The sequence below is a fragment of the Podarcis raffonei genome, chromosome 9 (genome assembly GCF_027172205.1).
Source record: "Podarcis raffonei isolate rPodRaf1 chromosome 9, rPodRaf1.pri, whole genome shotgun sequence".
Classification (NCBI taxonomy): Eukaryota; Metazoa; Chordata; class Lepidosauria; order Squamata; family Lacertidae; genus Podarcis; species Podarcis raffonei.
Genome location: NC_070610.1, coordinates 27,333,549 through 27,354,901, shown reverse-complemented (window position 1 = coordinate 27,354,901; position 21,353 = coordinate 27,333,549). Strand labels below are relative to the sequence as shown.

Genomic DNA, 21,353 nt, shown 5'->3' with positions numbered 1-21,353 from the left:
ACATCCAAAGATCATGTACTCAAATTAGTTCATTGCTGGCATAATCTGAGGCATAAAGCTATCATGGCATCAACAACTACAGAGTATTCAGTGCCCCAGTCAGATGTTACACACACTTTTCTGTGCATGACTAACTCAGATTATTCATCCCAGGACTGGTCTGAAGGCAGATGCTAAACCTTCCATGACCAAAGAGGAGGCAAACTTCACAGTCTCTCAAGACAGACGGATGCCAACAACAAAATGTAAGAGAAATGTTGTTCTATTCACTGCATGCTTTTTCAAAATTCCCAGCCATAGATTGCAATTAATCACCTCAGCTTTTCAGTTAAATTCACCTGCCTACACATACCACAGGGACGCGGGTGGCGCTGTGGGTAAAAGCCTCAGCGCCTAGGGCTTGCCAATCGAAAGGTCGGCGGTTCGAATCCCCGCGGCGGGGTGCGCTCCCGTTGCTCGGTCCCAGCGCCTGCCAACCTAGCAGTTCGAAAGCACCCCCAGGTGCAAGTAGATAAATAGGGACCGCTTACTGGCGGGAAGGTAAATGGCGTTTCCGTGTGCTGCGCTGGCTCGCCAGATGCAGCTTTGTCACGCTGGCCACGTGACCCGGAAGTGTCTTCGGACAGCGCTGGCCCCCGGCCTCTTAAGTGAGATGGGCGCACAACCCCAGAGTCTGTCAAGACTGGCCCGTACGGGCAGGGGTACCTTTACCTTACACATACCACAGCTAGTTATCTGAGGCCTAAATGAACAAAAAGGAAACATTGTTCCTTGCCTAATCATCTGAAGGCAATTTTTACTCATTACTTGTGACCAGGACAACTGTTTATAAGCCTGCATGACTGACCAGATGTAACTATTTTGCTGTTTAACCAGTACATCTAAATTTATGTGCAATAAAGGCAGACTATATGCATCCTGTATGCATACAGCTATTTCCAGGGTGAGAGGAATCCCAGACATTGGGCTGTCCAGAGCCTATAAATATGACACTGATAATAATGAATATGAGAGACATGCTCAGTCCTAGTTCCTAGTAATTTGAAATATTTTTCTAGTTTGGGAGATGGCATTATGGGAACTGGCTGTGCACCAAGATAATTTTTGGCACAGATATATTGTTACAAAAGCCCGGCACCTGCCCCCTCTCTCTGCCAAGCAGTGGCCAGAGCGCATGGGGTCACTGGAGAACAAACAGGGTCTGTGTCCCTTTGGAGAATGGAAGACATGACGGAGACTGTCATGCTTTAAGAAATATGGTTTATTCACATATTTATACCTTCAGTCTGCATGGAAGGGAGTCCAGATCTTACAGCATGGCCCAGAAGCCCCTTGCCCTCCCCCAGAGCAGCTACCCTGGCAACCTTCCAAATCTCTAGTCTCTGGTCACAGCTGGAGCAAGGAGTTGCTAACCCTCAATGGCTCTCCATTGGAATGCTAACAGGCCTGCCCTTCCCTCAGCCAGCCAGACTGGTTTGCAATAGGTAGGCCAGAAATTCCTTTTCCGCCACAGCCCTGCAGTTTATGTTTTAGACCAGGCGTCAGCAAACTTTTTCAGCAGGGGGCCGGTCCACTGTCCCTCAGACCTTGTGGGGGGGCGGACTATATTTGGGGGGGAGAAGAAAAACGAATTCCTATGCCCCACAAATAACCCAGAGATGCATTTTAAATAAAAGCACACATTCTACTCATGTAAAAACACACTGATGTCCGCAGGCCAGATTTATAAGGCAATTGGGCCGGATCCGGCCCCTGGGCCTTAGTTTGCCTACCCATGTTTTAGTCCATCCCCAATCAAAATCCTAGTATTTATTTGTTCCTAGTGTTTAGAGGGATCCCTTCCCCCCATTTCTATAACAATATTTAAGATTAAAAAGTGCTTATATTTAATTTTTTCTTGTTAATTCTTTGAGAGAAAATAAGATTTTCAAGATAAAAACATCACATATATCAGGTCAGGACTGCAGGACTTCTTTTAAAATATTGTTTCAGATGACATTATTTACCACTAATGTGTTTTGCATTCCAAGTAATGTATGATTTCTTAAGGGTGGTACGATTTGGGGACCTTCATACAAAGAAAAGACCCTTACACAGAAGATCAATTCATTGCAAATCAGCGTTTGTATGTAGGAAGCCATTTTCTGACCCTTTTCCTTAAAGTTAATATTATGTTTGTCTATTTTTTTTGGGGGGGGAACAAGATGAATAAATTATGGTACAAATGGGAATATAGATACTAGTCAACAGCAATTCCTTTTCCTTCATAGCTACAAAGGAATAGGTACAGGGTAAAAATCCATGATGCTTTTATTGCTTCTTTATATATGCAAAAGCAATTAGAAAGTGATTAATTTTAGACTGACAGTTTTAAGGAAAGCCTTCACTAGTTACTAGATTGCTCATCAATAAACAGAAACTGGATACATCACTTGGCCTTAAGAAATTCAGTGGCCTCAATTTCTCCTGTAAGAGAACACTTCTTTTGGTGCAAATGGATAAAGTGGTTTAGACATATGTTTTCAGAGGCATGGTGTGTGGAGACAGTGGGTTTCCAATTGAAAACATCTGGGAATATCCCAAGGCTATAACATTCCTGGAGTTCTTCCAGATTCAAGTGGCAACAATGATTTGCACGTTTGAGGGGGGAGGGAGCATTGTTTTATTCAACTGATGGCAAAAGTCAGTTTCCCAAAGAAAAGTCTGTTTTGGAGAAGTGCGAAAGATATTGGAAAACATCTTTTTAAATGAACACCAGAGTAGCAATCATACATTGACATAGCACACAATTCCTCCTGTTATGTTTCTGGTGCTAGTGGAATGTAGACTCATCTGCGTGCAATTCTCAAGGGTCTACACATTATGAGTGGTCTTGGTAGCCACGTCAACATTTGTGATCACCCATATCCTACCCGAATTCATCATGCGAAAGGCTGGGCTGGATAAATCCCAAGCCAGAATTAAGATTGCCGGAAGAAATATCAACAACCTCAGATATGCAGATGACACAACCTTGATGGCAGAAAGTGAGGACGAATTAAAGAACCTTTTAATGAGGGTGAAAGAGGAGAGCACAAAATATAGTCTGAAGCTCAACATAAAAAAAATGAAGATCATGGTCACTGGTCCCATCACCTCCTGGCAAATAGAAGGGGAAGAAATGGAGGAAGTGAGAGATTTTACTTTCTTGGGTTCCATGATAACTGTAGATGGTGACAGCAGCCACAAAATTAAAAGACACCTGCTTCTTGGGAGAAAAGCAATGACAAACCTAGACAGCATCTTAAAAAGCAGAGACATCACCTTGCCGACAAAGGTCCGTATAGTTAAAGCTATGGTTTTCCCAGTAGTGATGTATGGAAGTGAGAGCTGGACCATAAAGAAGGCTGATGCCAAAGAATTGATGCTTTTGAATTATGGTGCTGGAGGAGACTCTTGAGGTATGGGATCCTTGTAGGTGATCTACACATCCAAATCTCAGCCCAACAGTGAGGTTGGTATCAGTCTCTCTTCACCTCTAAACTGGAGAGGAAAGCTAAGGTCCTTTTGTTACCCTCACCAGAAGAAAATGGAATGCTTCCCAGAGTGAGAATGGAGGGTGGGATTTTGGTCTGCTTTCTATTCTAGAACTTTTTTGTGAAAATAGTGAGCCAGAAGACGGCAAAATGTATTTCAATTATAAAAAAAGATGAGCTGTGGTATTTACGCACAAGAGATAAGCAAACATGTCAAGAGTTGTGCGCCCTGGAAAAATTGTAAATGGGATTTAAAAATGGGATAAAATGAGCACAAGCTTGCCTGCTGCGGTCAACTAATTTTTTCAAAGCAGTATTTTTACTTGCCAAACCCACAGAAGTAAACCCATATCTTAAGCATGTAGCAAACATTTCCTGCATCCCAACATCTTGTAAACTTGTAGAAAAGGGCAAACATCTTAATCCTCAGTATTTTTTTATTTAATGTTATCTAAAAGGAACAGAGAAAGGCACACACACAAAATGTTCAGACAAAAAAAATCACAATATGTTCTTTGGATTTAGAATACCAGATGTTTTAAGGCATATTTGAGTGTCTGTGATAGCAAATAACTTGATACACTTAGTCCCTGGATGTGCGCAACGCAATCCAGTCTAGAAAAATAAAATGTCTAGAAAATAAAATGTCTAATATGTCTAGAAAATAAAATGTCTAATATGTCTAGAAAATAAAATGTCTACAAAGGAAAAACATTCCATCTTTGTTTATTACATCCTGCCACACCAAGCTTCATAGGGCTAGTGTAGGATTTTTATTGTTGCTAATCCAGGAAATATAACTGATAGCGCAATTCATTTCATTCTGTAGCCTTCAGCTTTTTCAGACCCCAAACCTAGCTTGCACACCAAACCAGAAACATGAGATTAATATCCAATTTATCTATGTTATCTTCATTCTCTCTTTCCAAGACTAAAGGCACCATTAGGGCCAACAAAATGTATTTTGCTATCTCAAGATGGTGCCTCCCTCATTCCATGACCAGAAGCTGACTGTTAATTTCACTTCAACACCAAAAATATGGTAGCATCTGATGCCAGCAGGGCAATTTCAAGGGGGGTGACAGGCTGTGTAGCACATAAAGCTCTGATATCCAGCTAAGGGAAATGGCTGGGAGGAGCTCAGGAGGAACAGTGAGGACCATTGTCATCACCTCAGCATCTGCCACCTAAGGCTTGCAGTACATTCCTGTCAGATCTCTCTGAAACATTTGATGCTGCTGCTCAGTTTTCTAAGCAGCAAGTCAGTACACTATGCCCATATTGGCCTCAAAGTCTTTCAAATTGCAGAAAATAAGGTAGGATTAGGCAGATGAAGCAAGGAAGGTTTTAAAATATACAGCTCCACTTGCCTACCACTAGGTGGCAAATTCCTAAAATGATGTATAATTCTATTTTTTGGGGGGGTAGGAAAACCCCCTTGTGCTAGCAGGAATCCTTGCACTGTTTTCCCCAAGCATGGTGGGTTAATGGAATCTGAGCCGTGATCCTTCAGATTCACAAACCCACTTGTTCCTGAACAGTTAGTTCTTAGGTGTCCTGTAAAAAAAATATATTAATACATTAAATGCATACACTGAAGAATTGTCCGCCACATTACGCTTTTAAAAAGTTCTGATCTTTATAGCATGTCTGTTCCTTGACAATTCATTAGATACGTAACGGTTTTAAAACATTCTTCTTTTGTGCTTTAAAAGTGCAAACAGTTACTTAATAGGAAAAGAAAAGAATAGGCTGATGGAAGAGGAGTCAATAACAAGGTGCTGACAGCTGAATCTACATTCAGGGATTGTAACCACGGCCAAGTCCATTTTTGCAGATGTGGCAGCTAGTTACTCAGAGGACGCTTCCTGGTGCATGCAGAACACTTCGTTCATATCTATATGGAGTAGATTTTAAAAAGGCAACTCAAAATATATTTAGGTCACTTTCATTCACTCACCCATTTACTGTATATAAGACAAAAATTCTGATGCTACAGAATGAATAGAATTTGCTTCCATCTGAATATTTTTCTATTTGAAAAGAGCTATCATTTGCTACAAGACACTCTGACTGCTTCCTTATCCTCTTGTTTCCTCTGGGTTTAAACTACACTCACAATTTTTGTATCAATAATCTATTCTAATATATATTGTAAAGCTTCTATGGATAGTAGTATGACACAGGACACCCGTGCCTCCCCCTCCCCAATTTTAATTTCTGTCATAAAAATGTAAACTTCTAAATAGTTTTTATGTGGATGTCAAACAATTATAGTATATAAACTTGAAAATTTTATATCGTCAACAATTTTAGGTTATATTTTAGTGATTAAGATTTAAATTATATATTTTTAACTGTTGCTATATCTGTATTGTCCCTGTTATACCCAACTGTAAATTCAAATCTAATCCTATCATGTTTTATGACTTTCCGGATATTGTATGTGAGCTGGAACTGGTCTGTGACTGAAATAATTAAATTATTATTATTATCATTATCATTATTATATCTTCAAGGCTAAGGATTTTCAGCTCAGCAATCTGAGTGGATTATGAACTGGTTTCTCAGACAAATGTTACTGCATCACTGACAGAACAGCCATGGAGAGATTTGAATTTTACACGTTTCACAAAGTTCTATAGTGCACATTTTCCGTGGGTGCCCAAATATAGAAAGTAGTATCACCTTTATTTTCTTTCTTAAATATTTATAAACTACACTTTCATTTTTTAAAAAAAACCACAATGAATGTTACCATTGTATATGTGTGTGTATAGTTATGATCCATAAGTTTTATATCATAATATATAAACCGTATACTTAAAGAAAAAAGATTATCACTCTCCAAAAATATATATTCTCTGCAATCCATTTCTACTAAATGACCAATGTGTCAGCAATTATAGCAAGAAGGTTTTCTTGATGGAAAATTCTGCACATGACTAATATGATTTAAAGAATTTTAAGGGCATTGCTGCATTTTTCAGTTTCTCAAGTGGTTATGTTCGAAGTCCAATAACTTTAAGAGCACCGAGAATTTAAAATTTTCATCTTTAAAGAAGTTAATTGTTTCCCTAGATTTAAGTAAAGACTCTGCTTTATAGCCCTACGTCAACCATAAATATTCATTAAATCTGCTTGCTAACTCCATAAACTAAGCCCAGATGTTTTGGCTGGAAACACATTTATTTATTTATTTTTAAAATACATATAGCATGCTGTAGAGAAAGGAGATCTTCTTTCTCCGTTATCCCAATACATTTGAAATACTTAGAAGAAACATCTCTTAAAATGTGAACTACCTGATGGTGGATTCCAAACTCTAGGTGTGTATATATCACACACACCTTTATTCAGAAATAACAAATTCTACAAAATTCCCATCACTGCCAACAAACATTTTATGAAGAATGACATCTGATCCGAAGTTCCCTGCCAAAACAGTAATTCAATTCAAATTTAAATGGACTTCTTTCAGAGCTGAATATTGCAAATATTAGTTCAGACTACAGTTTAGGATGCAATTCACAAGTATAGCTAACTGCAGCCAAATATTTAGCATATTATTTCAAATCAGTATCTGAACTTCTCTGCAGCTAAGTCTTATGGACCTGCCTTCATTGTGCATTCCCTCTCCTTCCCAGATTCCCTTTCCCAAGTATTCTGTTATTCTCTTCTTCCCTACAGCCCAGTCTTCCAATACTCCTTTCCCGGGCCCTTGCTTTCCTAAATGTCCACTTCTTTTTTGCTCCTTCACTTTCCCTGCCAGTCCCTTATTTAGGATCTGAGCAACTGAGCCAATGGCAACCAGAGACACTTGGAGCAGGAGTGGTTGGGGCTGATGGGAATTGGAGTCCTACAGTATTTGGTGAACCACAGATTCCCAACCCCAGCATTATGGCAAATCTGGTAGTAGCTCTTCAAAAATTCCACACAGAGTTCTTTCCTGGCCCTACCTGGAGATGCCAGAGGTTAAACGTGCGAATCTCTGCATACTAAGCATCTGATCCACATTTAAGCTTACAGCTCTCACAGCAAAATTCCTAAGCATTTTATAGTACAGTGATGGAAAGCAACCATCCAAGTCACTCTTGTGTCTGACACAATGCTTGAGGGAATAATGTACGCAACTGCCTCAAAAAACAAAGGTTCTACATAAAAATGGGCCTTCTCTGGGGTAGCTCCCACTTGTGGAATGCTTTCCTCAGGGAGGAATGCCCGGTGCCACCACTATCTGATTTTTAGGCACCAGGCAAAAACTTTAATCTTCTGTTCTGTAACGTTAGACTGTTTTGCCTCTTTTTATTTGACAAATGTTCTGTGACATTGGGGCGGTGGTAATTCTGTATTGGTGCTGGAGGAGACTCTTGAGAGTCCCATGGACTGCAAGAAGATCAAACATATCCATTCTTAAGGAAATCAGCCCTGAGTGCTCACTGGAAGGACAGATCCTGAAGCTGAGACTCCAATACTTTGGCACCTCATGAGAAGAGAAGACTCCCTGGAAAAGACCCTGATGTTGGGAAAGATGGAGGGCACAAGGAGAAGGGGATGACAGAGGACGAGATGGTTGGACACTGTTTCCGAAGCTACCAGCATGAGTTTGACCAAACTGGGGGAGGCAGTGGAAGACAGGAGTGCCTGGTGTCCTCTGGTCCATGGGGTCACGAAGAGTCGGACACAACTAAACAACTAAACAACAACAAAAATTCTGTATTGATTTACTATGAATGTTTGTATGTGATGCCAATAAAAGGTTTGATGATGATGATGATGAATCTTCCACTCATTTTGGGGGGTGGGGGGTGAGTTGGATCTGCTATTTTACACATCTTATCAGTGAACATTTTAGGTTGCATTTGTTCTTGTGTCACTCTGTTCTGTCTTAGTTAGACCACACTTGGAATACTGTGTCCAATTCTGGCCACCACAATTTAAGAAGCATGTTGACAAGCTGGAAGGTGTGAAGAAGAGGACAACCAAGATGATCAAGGGTCTGGAAACTAAGCCTTACAAGGAGCGCTTGAAGGAGCTGGGTATGTTTAGAGGAGACTGACAGGAGATATGATAGCCATCCTCAAATATCTTAAGGGCTGTCACATGGAGGAGGGAGCATGCTTGTTTTCTCATGTCCTGGAGGGTAGGACTCAAACCAAAGGCTTCAAGTTGCAAGAAAGGAGATTCCAACTAAACATTTGGAAAAAAAACTTCATGACAGTAGGAGCTGTTCTGCAGTGGAACAGACTCCCACAAGAGGTGGTGGACTCTCCTTTCTTAGAGGTTTTTAAACAGAAGTTGGATGGCCATCTGTCATGGATGCTTTAGCTGAGATTCCTGCATTGCAGGGGGTTAGACTAGATGACCCTTGGGATCCCTTCCATCTCTATGATTCTGTGAAATAAATATATAATAAAAATAATACAGGATTTCAAGAGCAGCTCAAATACAGTATCTGTGACTGTCCCAAGAGTTATGTGTACTTCCTTCCCATACATAGGGGAAAGTGGTTTTAAACTTGGGCTAAAGATGTCAGTGCTTGGAATGAACTAGTTCACTGAACTAGCTGAAAAGTCTCTGAACTACACGTGAAAGTAGTTCCCATAATTGCTGGGTGAATTAGTGGTCACTTAAGTAATTTTCCGGATAGAAATTCAATTCATCTCCATTCCATTCCCCACCTGCCCTGCAGAAGGCCTAGACTCTTACTTTTCTTTCAAAAAGAAGTCAATTGGAGTTGGAAAGCAAAGTGTGGAGGCAGCTTTTTATGACTTATTAGGCAAATACAGAGTCACTGTTGTTGCTAAGGTCATTTAGTCACTTAATCATGGCTGCCAAGTAATTAGAAAGAAGGGGTGTGAGGCATTTCTTGCATCATCCCTGTTGAAGAGTGCAGTCGTACCTCGGAAGTTGAACGAAATCTGTTCCAGAAGTCTGTTCGACTTCCAAAACGTTCAGAAACCAAAGTGTGGCTTCTAATTGGCTGCAGGAAGCTCCAGCAGCCTGGCAGAAGCCCCGTCAGACATTCGGGTTCCAAAGAACATTTGCAAACCGGAACACTCACTTTTGGGGTTGCAGCATTCGGGAGCCAAAATGTCCGAGTACCAAGGTGCTTGGGATCCAAGGTACGACTGCATCTCTGTTTTCCAATAGCAGTACCTGTTGGGTACTTGTGTGGCTGCCATAAACAGGGCAAGTCTACTTTTGGACCCTTCAGCACAGTAGTTTGTAAACATTCTGAATGTTGAATTCGGGGGGGGGGGAACGAACGATGATGCTGATAAAACTTTTTATAAGCTAAAACATTCATTTGCATGTAGAGCTATAGCTCACTTGGTAAAGCATGAGACTCTTAATTTCTGAGTCATGGGTTTGAGCCCCACGTTGGGCAAAAAGATTCCTGCATTGCAAGGGGTTGGACTAGATGATCCTCATGGTCCATTCCATCTCTACCATTCTCTGAACCTATTAACTTGAACTGAACTAGTTCCTTCTTGTATAGCGGGAACCTGAACTAGATCCCTTTTTAAATTAGCTTTCTGAACACTTGAAAGGGTACATGGGCAAAAGAAAATCACTCTGCTAGGCAGACACCATTTTAGATGATACCAACGATGATGCAATAGCAACATTTTTGTATGTGAAATTGCCATCATATTGTGGTGTTTGAGTTAATGATCAATATCTGAATAGACAATAGTAAACATCAACTTTCTTGCAGCTTATGGTTGGCATCACAATACAGATGCACATATACATCCAGCCTACATTTTCAATTTCCAGCCCAGAAAAGCAATATGCATGCAAAACCTGCTTGTGACTACATCTCTGTTTTGCTGGGTTAGGTAACAGTGCAGAACTCAAATGCAACATAGCTTTTAAAGAATACCACACACATGGAAGCTTCTTACTTTGGTTGTGCCAAGCAGCCTGGTGCTACAATAGTGCAACTTGCATCATCACTCTGCAGGTTTGTAAGTTCTACCATGTTGATCATCACATCATTTGTATGACCTGGAAGTTTGGGAAGAGAAGAGAGTATCTTCTCCGCTAGGTTGTCACCATGATGACCAACTGCTCCTGAAAAAGAATAATCCATTGACTTAGCAAAAGGTCTATTACATGAGCATTCAGAACAAAACAAAATCATATAACTGTGTACACAAGAAGAAAAGCTGAACAATATCAATATCAAAATGGCAAAGAAAGTGAATTTTAGAAGTTGACCATTTGGAAGACAGGTAAACAAACAAAGATCACCATGATTGTATAAAATGAATTCATACTCTATTCACATAGAGGAAAAACAGTAAACTAGATCCCGGTGTCTAGATCTCTTATATACAAGCAATATTTGACAGTAATTGGAAAGCTGGTTAAATCCTGGCAGATGGGCACATATCACAGAAGTGTGTTTACATTTTAACTGGCATCTCAAAGGTTTATTAACTTGGGATGGATTTGAAATAATCTACGGTCTCCAAGACTGCCTTGGCAAGCCACTTGGATTCTTCCATAATGTTATCACTACTGCCTCTTTCAAGGAAGATGGGAATTATGTCCTCTCTTAAAGTGACACTAACCACCTCCAGGGATCCTACTGAGAGCTCATCCCTGGAAGATTTCACCAGCCAGGAAGAGCAGGAACCCAAAGAACAAGATGTTTCAACCCTTGGAATCACTTGCCAACCTGCTCAAGTTACACAAGCTGAAAAGTATCCCTAACAGCATAACCAGACAGTGTTAAGGGGCACCTGTCTCCAACTCTTTAAAGAACCACAATATCCAAGTCAGAGTAAATACAAACAATTATATCAACAAACTGTAATGCCTTGGTCAAGCTTGACTCAATGGGCCTATAATCAGGCATGGCCAAACTTGTCCCTCCATCTGTTTTGGGACTACAACTCCCATCATCCCTAGCTAACAGAACCAGTAGTCAGGGATGATGGGAATTGTAGCTGGAGGGACAAGTGCCAGTTCCCTCACCCACATATAACCTTCCCTTACTCCAGTACAGAAAACCAGATTTAAAGTGTTTCCTAACATATGTGTTTGGCGATTTCATTTGAGGCAGGTGCTGCTCCAGCCAAAGTGGCCCTGGTGTTTATGCTGAAATCTAGGAGCCTTAGAACACTCATTTAAGACTGCCTCCACCAACTCAGGCATGTTAGTGTTTCCGTTCCTACAGTAACATACAAAGGTTAGTATTCTTGAAACTAAGGGAAATAGCTTCAAGAAGAAACAAACTATTAATCCCTCAAACATCTTACCTGTCAAATCTAATGTCCTGTCCATGAAGATGACAGAAGCTCTGTGTTGTGCAGTTTTCCTTCTGGTCTTAGCCTGGGCATAATTTGCCAGATCCCCTGCAATTATCTTACTTATTGTCCCAACAGCAAAACATTCCTCCCGCACACTGAGGTACTCAAACAAGCTGTTGAAATCAGAAACCAAGGACCTGATCTGAAGCTGCAACTCTGACGACAGAGATGAAAAATCAAGATCACTCAAGTGGGAAATTTTCTTCTTCTCCGGTCTAGCTTTATTGATCCGAGTCAAATCCTCAGCCATCAAGGGGAAAAACAAGGAGAAGGCAGGTGCTACAAAGAGATGAGGCGAGATGGGTGCCAAGAACAAAGGGGCATGTTGAACCTCTGCAGTGTAGTTCATGTTTCCCATCCACTGGCAGAGCTTCTCTTCAAACTGTTCAAAGACCACCCGGCCGACACCTTCAACCTCAGTAGTGCCTGGAGCGTTGTGGGCCTGCAAGTGCACCGCATGGCTGACAGCTGTGAAAACCACGCAGTACTGGAAGTTGCTGAGAGTGACAATGTCACGGATGATGTCCACCGTCCTGCCTTTCAGCAAGCTGCTCACCACAAAGACAGCTTTGGGCTGGTCCGCACCTCCAGATTCAAAGCTGGAAAACTCCTTGACGTTGATCGCCCCGGCCTGCAGCAACCTCCCGGCTCCTCCGCACGCCCAGTGAAGGCTTTCGGCACAAGCAGGGTCCATGAACACAACAGCCCGCTTCGCCTTGGCAAACACCTGCCCCCAGGCTTGCTGGCAGAATTGCGACATCCCAGCAGGGGCTGTGGGAGAGGAGGAGGTAGTGGAAGAGGAAGACATCGTGGGAGAGGCTTGCTGGAGTCCCCCTGGCACTTCTCAGTGGGTACCACTCCAGACGACGGGCTGCAAGGGGTGTCAGCTATGTGCTGAAGCGGGAAGCGCACCTCCGAGGCCCGTCAGGCGGCGCGGGATACTTAAATCAGGCACATCCTAAGCCACTCCGGCACTTCACAAGCGGGTAGCGGAGTTGACAGCACCGCCGGCCTCCACAATCCGCACACGCCTATCTTTGAAGCGGTCGCGCGGATTCAACGTCATCTTCCAGCTCCCGACTCCAATTGGCCGGTCGGGAAGACCAGGAGGCGGGGCGCTGTTTCGGAGGTTTGTAAGAACGAAGCTCTTTGGCCGGCAAATGCCCCTCTCACCTGAGGGCGGAATACCAACCCGGAAGAGCCGCGGAGCCTGAATGGAGCCTGGGCAACGTGTAGCGGGGCGGGACCTTTGAGAGTTGTGTCGGGCGTTTCTCCTACTGTTTTCGGTTCTGAAATGTTCTGTCACGTTCGCCTTATTATTTTTTTAATGACGGTTTTGAAAGACAAAATAGTATTCGGTGGTGTTTTCATGTCCTAGTGATAGCAATTGTAGTAGTAATAGCAACAGCACACCCAGGACTAGCTACAGGTCTCGTCGGCTCGCATAATTGTCTCATCAGATTTAATATCTGTTAAACAATGTATTGTTGAATGTCATAAAAGCTGGAAGCCTGAATTCTGTAGAGACTTGTCATAGTTGCACTGATTAAATGTGCGTGTGGGGGGGGAGGGTGAAGGTTTAACAGGAAAATAATCTGAGTTTGAGTTTTAGAGGGGAAAGGGTTGAAACTAGTTATTTATAATTAATGGTTAAGGTTGCAGTCCTAGCTGTACCTAACTTCGTGTAAGCACCATTGAGTTTGGTGGGGCTTTGTTCTGAGTGAACAGGTTTAGGTTTGTAGCCTCATTAATTTAAAACATTTAATACCCATTCTTCATTGCAAATGCAGTTCTAGAACTGGTTACAATTAAAACTAATCCACCTGCTTGGTAACATTGACTTAATAGGCAAGTCAGATAAATTGCAACCAGCCAGCAATAATCATAGATCATGATCCTTTTTGTAATCCATGGAATAAGAGGAGAGTGCTGTTGTACTCAGGTCCTGTTCACTAGCATTTTATACATGAGACAGGATGGTAAATCAACCTTTGTTTTAATCCAGCAGTACCGTCAGGTAGAAGTCCTTGAACATATTAAAATAAGCATGTATACCTACACAACACTGGGAGTGTTATGAACAACTAACTTCAGCAAAAAAAAAGGTATGCAATTCTTAAACCTCTACAAAAGTCCACACAATCCAGACTACAAACTACAAAGCACTACAGGAAGACAGCAGGAACAACAAAATACTGAGATGTATTTCTGGATCTGTTTTTCAAGCTGACTTGAGTAAATGGACAAAGTTACAAAGAAGCTATCACTAGCTAATCTGTTCTGGGGGGAAACCTGTTTTCAAAAGTCATTAATGCAAGTCCCTCACATAGGTATGATTTAATCTGAATCAATATTCATTCACCAGGCCAAACCATTTTAATGCCAGGGTTGAGCCATGGAACAACATGTGAAGTGGTAGCAAATAGAGTATATGCAAATTGTTTTCCCCCTCCCCACTGAGTGTCTTAAATAAATTTATCAACCTGGATGCCTCCCAAAACAAATGGTCTGATATAAAGGCAGGCCTGAAAGCTAGCACCTCTTATTTTAGAAAGAAATGGCTAATGCTGATTAAAGGAGCTGACTTCTCTTCACTAGGCCAACTCTACCACAAGCTGAAGACACTGAGGAAAAAGAGCAAAGGGACTTTCAGAATGGAAGGTTGGTAAAGGTTACGTTTAAAGGCACGGGGACTATAGAATCAAATTAAGGTGTTTAGATGGGTGGAAAAGGGAAGTTCCCAGTGGCTTGAGTTGTACAGTCTCAGAGAGCACTTAGCGGGCATAAAATGGCATTATAAGACCCTAGAAATAGGAAATGCCATTCTAACCAGGCAGTGAGTGGGAAACCTGACTGGTACATCAAAACAAAACTACCTTGCTTAAGAATGAAAAGTGCTTTGCAGTAACAGCCGCCCAGCCCAATCATATGCCTCAAATCACACCCCCTTTTTGCAAGAAGAGAACTAATTAAAACTGGATAAAAAATAAAATCTTTAAGCATCTGGTTTATTTTAAGTCCCTTCCACGGGGGTACCTTGCAAGTAGATACACACACCTTTGAGAAACAGGTGAGCCGTTTGAGTGGATTGAGAATGCATCTCACGTGCGTTTGTGTGTGCTGAAACGAGTGCATTAAATCCTCTGGGCTGCCCGCATCTGACTACAGCACTGACTTTGTAACTACTTTGTAATTGTGGTTTCAACACTGCTGCGTGTCACAGCCACCCTCAGCGGGGCGGATAAAGAAGTGCTCGCGTGCAGGTGTTGCTGCTCAGGGACAACCCCACATCCTTTTTTTGGGGGGGGGGATTTCCTCAGTTTCCCAGTGCACTCTTGTCCTGGGCAAGTAAGCCCAGCTGAGCACAGCAGGGCTTACTTCAGAGTAAGCACGCTTAGGGTTGGCAGAGAAAGGCTTTCAGCAGGAAAGCGGCGCCCGGCGACGGGGCCCAGGCCTGCCCCTTCCCCAGCGTGTCAGTCGCGCAGCGGCGGCGGAGGGGAAGTGCAGGCCGAGGCGCCGTCGCGCTTTCCGCCGCCGCTCGCCTTCTCCGGAGGCGGGGGAGAGAGAGAGAGGCAGTGGCAGCCATTGTTGTTGTCCTTCCTATTGCCGCCGTCAAGAATCAAAAGCGGTCCAGGTTGGAGGGGGCGGGGGCGCACTGCGGGACTCGCCTCAGCGAAGCGCAACCGGGCCTTCCTCGTGCAGAATCAGCAGCAGCCATGTCGGCCGGCGGCGAAGTGGAGAGGCTGGCGGCGGACCTGAGCGGTGCCGGCGCCGGGGATGAGGAGGAGGAGTGGCTCTATGGCGGTACGAAGCTTCTCTCAAACCCCACCACCACCTCTTTCCTTTCTTCAAGCTGCTCTCCACCTCCCCACGCCGCCATTATGCTGCTTGCCGGGCCGCCCCTCCTCGGGTTTCGGCCGGCGGGAAACGCTAGGCCCTGCCCGTTGCCAGGCCGCGGCCGGGGCCTGCTCTTTCCGCGGCCGGCTTTTCGGGCTCCCAAAGGACAGGGAGGCCTCTGGGAAGGAGGCGGGTTGCCCTTTGCAGCGCGGCGCCTTCCCCTGGCCGCCTTTATGCCGTTTGCCCGTCTCCTTAAGGGAGGCTCGGTAGGCCCCGCTGTGGATTTGGAGCCCCATGGGTTGGAAAGCGAATAGGCACACCGGGCCCCATCGTACATTCACCGGGGAAGAGTTAAGCCCCGCTGAACATGCGCATGCATATGGGGGTATTTTAAGCAGCCGAGAGGGGCTCCCTGGATGTAGTTGGGGTGCCTTGTGAATCGATTTGGGTCTTTGTGAAAAAGGAAATACGGTAAGTCACGGTCTGATTCGAAGCCTCGTGCTTTGGTGGGAGACTCCTCCCTGACTGCATAGCCCTGGGTTTTGTGTTTTTAATACTCCGCCCACCAGCTTTTTAATACGTTTTAACTCGCCCACCACCATATCGAGGCACTTCCTTTCTCTCAGGAGTTGGCCGAGGTCTTTGGACCAGTAGCGATTTTTGAACGTTTTGTTGTTATTAGTGGTAAGGTAAATCAGAAATACTGGGGGAGTTGGAAGGCTGCCAGCAGCAATGCACCAACCTGTTTTGGTCCTTTGCCTTCCTGCCTGAGAGACATGGGAAAGCACAAGGTGTTCAGAAACACACTTTTATTGAATTTGTTTCCAAACAGTACAAAGGTAGTAAGAGGAAAGTAGAGAGTTATGGCACAAATGGTATGCCATGATGCTGATGCTGATTCGTTAAATTTGTATGCCACCCTTATTCCATAGATCTAGGGGCAGTTCACAACAGAAATATACAAGATAAAAACACAAGATACATAATAAAACAAGAACACCCCTCCCTCTATACTGCTGCTTTACTGGAGGTGTGTGTCCCTGTGTGTTTAAGGGACAAGGTTACAGCTTGCAAGGAAAAGGCAGGAAGCAGGTTACAATTCACTAAAGAAAAAGTACAAAGAAAACACAGCTCACATCTGTTGGTGCAGAATCAATACCATACCAAAAGCAAATAAACAGGTTATTGGTGGGGCAGGGGGAATTGTCCACTGGAACTTACTGTCCAGGTGCTACACAAATTGCCCGTGCTACTGCATGAAACCCCAAGTTATGTCACCTCTTACAGGGAATTGCTGTATGCACTTCAGCAGAGATTGGATATATATATATATATATATATATATATATATATATATATAGACATCAAAGCGACTCTTAAGGCTTTGGGGGTGATAACCTTCTAACAGCTATGTTTAGAACTGCCATGGCAAGATTTGAATCACCACCAGAAGTTGGATTCTTTGAAATTTTGTTGAACATCTTGACATGAATGCTCTGTTTTGTATTCTGCCCATAGAAGTGGTTTTGCGTTATAATTGCAACACAAGTGATAGGTGTGCTGTAACTTTCACAGCTTCATAACACGCAGATTTAACCAATAAAATTTTCCCTGAAAATCAAACAATGTGAGAAGATTTGCCTGTTGACATTGTGCCTGTCACGTATTTTTTAAAAGTGCAGAAGATGCTAGGTAAGAAAGAAGACAGTAAAGCTAAGATACACTAAGAAGTGAGATAGGTTTACTGTACTTGATTTCAGAAAAGTAATTTTTTTCATGATAGTAAAACATTTGAAGTAATGGGAAGTAAGTTATAATGGGATAACATTCTGTCTCCATTGTAGTAATAAAAGACTTTCTCCAGTTAAGCAAAAATTTCACTAATCTCTGTACACACAAGGTTTATCTTTGAATATATATGAGTAATCCAGTTTGGAATATTGGGGAACATCTTTAGTGTTTTATGTAATTATTATGGGATTTGAAATCTAAACACCAATATACTCGGTTAAAACTTATAACCATGGAAACTATTTGGTACAATTTAGAATTGGAGCCTTATAAAACTTAAAAACTTTGACCCATTATGAATTCACGTGTAGAAGGACTAGTAAAAAGGGAGACAATCCTGACTGCAGATATACATGGTTTGAGAAATGCAGCTGGAATATTTAGAAATGGAATCTGTGCATTTTGTATAAAATGAAAACTGGAAATTTGTGAGGGATTCTTGTTTGTACTATTGCAGTCAGAGATAATTTTGAGGTAGTATTTTTTCTTCTTGTTGCTTTTTGTAGATGAAAATGAAGATGAGAAACCTGAGGAAACACCTGGCAAGTAGGTATTCTTTTATTTGTGTGTGTCGTTGTAGCATTGACTGTGTAATGTGTTGATAATACATGGATTTATTATTATTTGTTGAAGAGCTACTATACGATACAATACGTCACGCTGGTGGCGCTGTGGTCTAAACCACTGAGCCTCTTGGACTTGCCAGTTGGAAGGTCGGTGGTTTGAATCCCTGCAACGGGGTGAGCTCCTGTTGCTCTTACCCAGCTCCTGCCAACCTAGCAGTTCAAAAGCACCCCAGTGCAAGTAGATAAATAGGTACCGTACCACTGTGGTGGGAAGGTAAATGGTGTTTCGTATGCTCTGGATTACGGTGTTCCGTTGCACCAGAAGCGGTTTAGTCATGCTGGCCACATGACCCGGAAAGCTGTCTGTGAGATGAGTGCTGCAACCCCATAGCCGCCTTTGACTGGACTTAACCGTCCAGGGGTCCTTTACCTTTTTTCTCAGCCTAACCCATCTCGCAGGGCTGTGAGAATATTATGCAGAAGCAGGAGGACCATGTACACTATCCTTGAGGAAGGATGGGATATTAATGCAGTAATAAATAAACATACAGATTTTTATGGAACGCTATTTCATCCATCCATGCTATAACAACAAGTACATAACCCATTTTAAGTGGAACTGATTTTCTTATACATCTTAACACCTCATAACTTGGTTAATGTTTTTTATTATGATTATTTTTAAGTGCTCAACCTCCGACTGGAAATGAAGAAGAAGCCGCTGCTGAAAACGGTGTCGTGAAAACGGTGATTGAAACCAGTTATTTGATGTACTTGGATTCTGAACAAACTGCTTGTGGTGACTAATGAACTCAAGTCAATGTGTTTTTTTGCAAGATGTTATTATCACAACATTCAGTTAAGTCAACCCAGGTGCTAAATGATTTGAAAAATCCAAAGCTTGATAGTGCGGCTTCTGGAATTAGGCTCATCTTTGAAAGCCCATCCAATAAGTCAGCTTCACTGTCCTCTTCCCTTTTTCCCCCCCTTCTCCACAATGGTGTTGAACATCAGTCAAAAACTGGTACAACGTTATGAATAGATTTAACATGATTGCAAAAACAATTTAGTTCAGTAGGAGTTTGTTTGTTTCACCAAGTCATGTGATTGCATTTAACTAATGCTGAAATACTTGCCTTGTTACTGGAAAAACAACAAAACAAACTACCTGATACAGATCGTCTTCATACTACATGCACATAACACAACCCCAATGGCTGTTTGTTGTGAAGAATGGTAGTTTTAGGAGAGACCAGCTGGGTAGATAATTAGTATTTTATCCCTTGTCCCAATATCTGCTTTTTTCCGTTGCATTGAAGTTTGGAGCAGTATCAGCGAATAATTTGTCCAACTTTGTGGAGGAGTGGCTGCTTAGCTTTCTAATGCATTTGATAGCATTTTTGGTTGATGCCCGCCAGTATTTTCAATGGATACTATGGATGTACGCACAAGTATTTCAGACTTCTTTTTATTATCGTGTTATTTCTCATGCAGCTCTAGTTAGAAAACATTAATAGTGAGGATGCTTGTGTCCACATCCATTGTACCGTATTTTTTGCCCTATAGGGTGCACCGGCCCATAGGGCGCACCTAGTTTTCAGGGAGGGAAATCAAGGAAAAAAATATGACCCCCCCCCCACAGCCTGTGCGCTACTCCAAGACCTTCCTGCTTTTGCGGGAGGTGGTGGAATTCCCCCACCTCCCGCAAAAGCCTACAGGAGCCGCTCACGACTCCTGCGGGCTTTTCAACCAGGAGGGAGAAGGGACTGAAACGGCCAGTCAGTCCCTTCTCCCTCCTCGGTGAAAAGCCCCCAAGAGTGGCGCACTCTTTAAAGGGTGCGCTGCTTCTGCGTGCTTTTGCAGGAGGTGGGGGAATTCCCCCATCTCCCGCAAAAGCCCACAGGAGGGAGAAGGGACTGATGTGGCCAGTCAGTCCCTTCTCCCTCCTTGGGGAAAAGCCCCCCAAGAGCGGCACGCTCTTTAAAGGCTGCGCGGCTCCTGCGGGCTTTTCAACCCAGCTTGTGGGGCTGGCGGTGGGGGGAAGTGCTGCTTTCCCCCACCGCCAGCCTCCAAACCAGGTCCGGGAGCAGCGCGAAGACGTCGCACGCCTTCCTGCTGCCCCCCGAGCCTGTGGGGCTGGCGGTGGGGGGAAGCGCTGCTTTCCCCCACCGCCAACCTCAAAGCCGGGTCGAGGAGCAGCGCTAAGGCATCGTGTGCCTTCCCGCTGCCCCCGCCAGCTTTGAGGCTGGCACTGCTTTCCCCCACCGCCAGCCTCAAAGAACAGACTTTCCTGGCTTCAGCGAAAGCAATGCGAAGCCTCCGGAGCGCAGGCTTCGGAGGCTTCGCGTTGCTATCGCTGAAGCCAAGGAGCCTGCATTCGCCCCATAGGATGCACACACATTTCCCCTTCATTTTTGGAGGGGAAAAAGTGTGTTCTATAGGGCAAAAAATACGGTAAGTCAGTGGCAGAGCCTGTATTGACTTCAGTGGTGCACCATAGTAGTACATATAAAAAGGTTCTGTGGTTGTGAAATGAGCCAGATTTCCTCCTCTTTTTCTCTTGAGATGTCAGTGTTTATCCTCAACACTCAGTTTTCTGCTTAGTTTTTTATTTTTTGGAAGTGTTAAATGATATAAATATTACCCAGATATGAAAAAAGCAGTAACATTATTTTTTATTTTGAAATAATTGTAGTGAAAGTACTCTATTAAATGTTAGTCTGCCATTGTCGGTCACTTACTTACATTGAATGTGATTTGTAACTGTGATCTTTCTTCTTGTAGAAAGCAACAGAGGCCGAGGATGACAGTGATAGTGATAGTGATGACGATGAAGATGATGTTCAGGTCACAATAGGAGATATTAAAACAGGAGCCCCACAATATGGGTAAGCTGTCTGCAGTGATGTGGGGCAGATTATCCTATGCAGATTACTCTGGTTTGCATTGGAAAATTATCAGAAAACCCATATCACTGGTTGGTTGGTTTGGTTGGTTGGTTGGTTGGTTGCTGGTGGGCTCAGCATCTGACTTCCATGACACAATGGATCTGATCTAAGGTAGGCAAGTGAATATTCACTTCCCTTGTCAAACTGTAGCAAGGAAACATGTGTAAGTTGTAACACTTTTTGTTTTTCAACCATCTCGTCATGTGTTTGATCAGGCCAGTTTCATTTTTGATGGACTAATCACACATGGGCTTTTTATAAGTAACATACAAAGCTCAAAATAAAAAAGTTTTTTCCCTTTCGGTACTTTGCCAGGTTGACTAATTAAAAAGTAACACAATCCAACTGATTCTAGATAATATAGGTTTATAA

At 43.0% G+C, this 21,353-nt stretch overlaps 2 protein-coding genes across 10 annotated transcripts in view; one reads left to right on the top strand and one right to left on the bottom strand.

The window, feature by feature from the left end:
• SCFD2 (sec1 family domain containing 2) overlaps nt 1–12,720 on the bottom strand; it is a 150,448-nt gene extending 137,728 nt beyond the window's left edge. The window contains exons 1-2 of the mRNA XM_053404446.1: nt 11,789–12,720; nt 10,427–10,595 (exon numbers count right to left, since the gene is read on the bottom strand). Coding sequence (XP_053260421.1) covers nt 10,427–10,595; nt 11,789–12,647 — 1,028 coding nt within the window. The 5' untranslated portion in view covers nt 12,648–12,720. The remainder of the gene's footprint in view (nt 1–10,426; nt 10,596–11,788) is intronic.
• A 2,614-nt stretch (nt 12,721–15,334) lies between these two features.
• FIP1L1 (factor interacting with PAPOLA and CPSF1) overlaps nt 15,335–21,353 on the top strand; it is a 35,371-nt gene continuing 29,352 nt past the window's right edge. For 5 of the 9 annotated variants that reach the window (XM_053404430.1, XM_053404429.1, XM_053404424.1 and 2 more), the window contains exons 1-4: nt 15,335–15,643; nt 17,974–18,013; nt 18,720–18,780; nt 20,818–20,921. In XM_053404430.1, coding sequence (XP_053260405.1) covers nt 15,556–15,643; nt 17,974–18,013; nt 18,720–18,780; nt 20,818–20,921 — 293 coding nt within the window. In that variant the 5' untranslated portion in view covers nt 15,335–15,555. The remainder of the gene's footprint in view (nt 15,644–17,973; nt 18,014–18,719; nt 18,781–20,817; nt 20,922–21,353) is intronic. The other 4 variants (XM_053404427.1, XM_053404428.1, XM_053404422.1 and 1 more) reach the window with 2 other exon arrangements.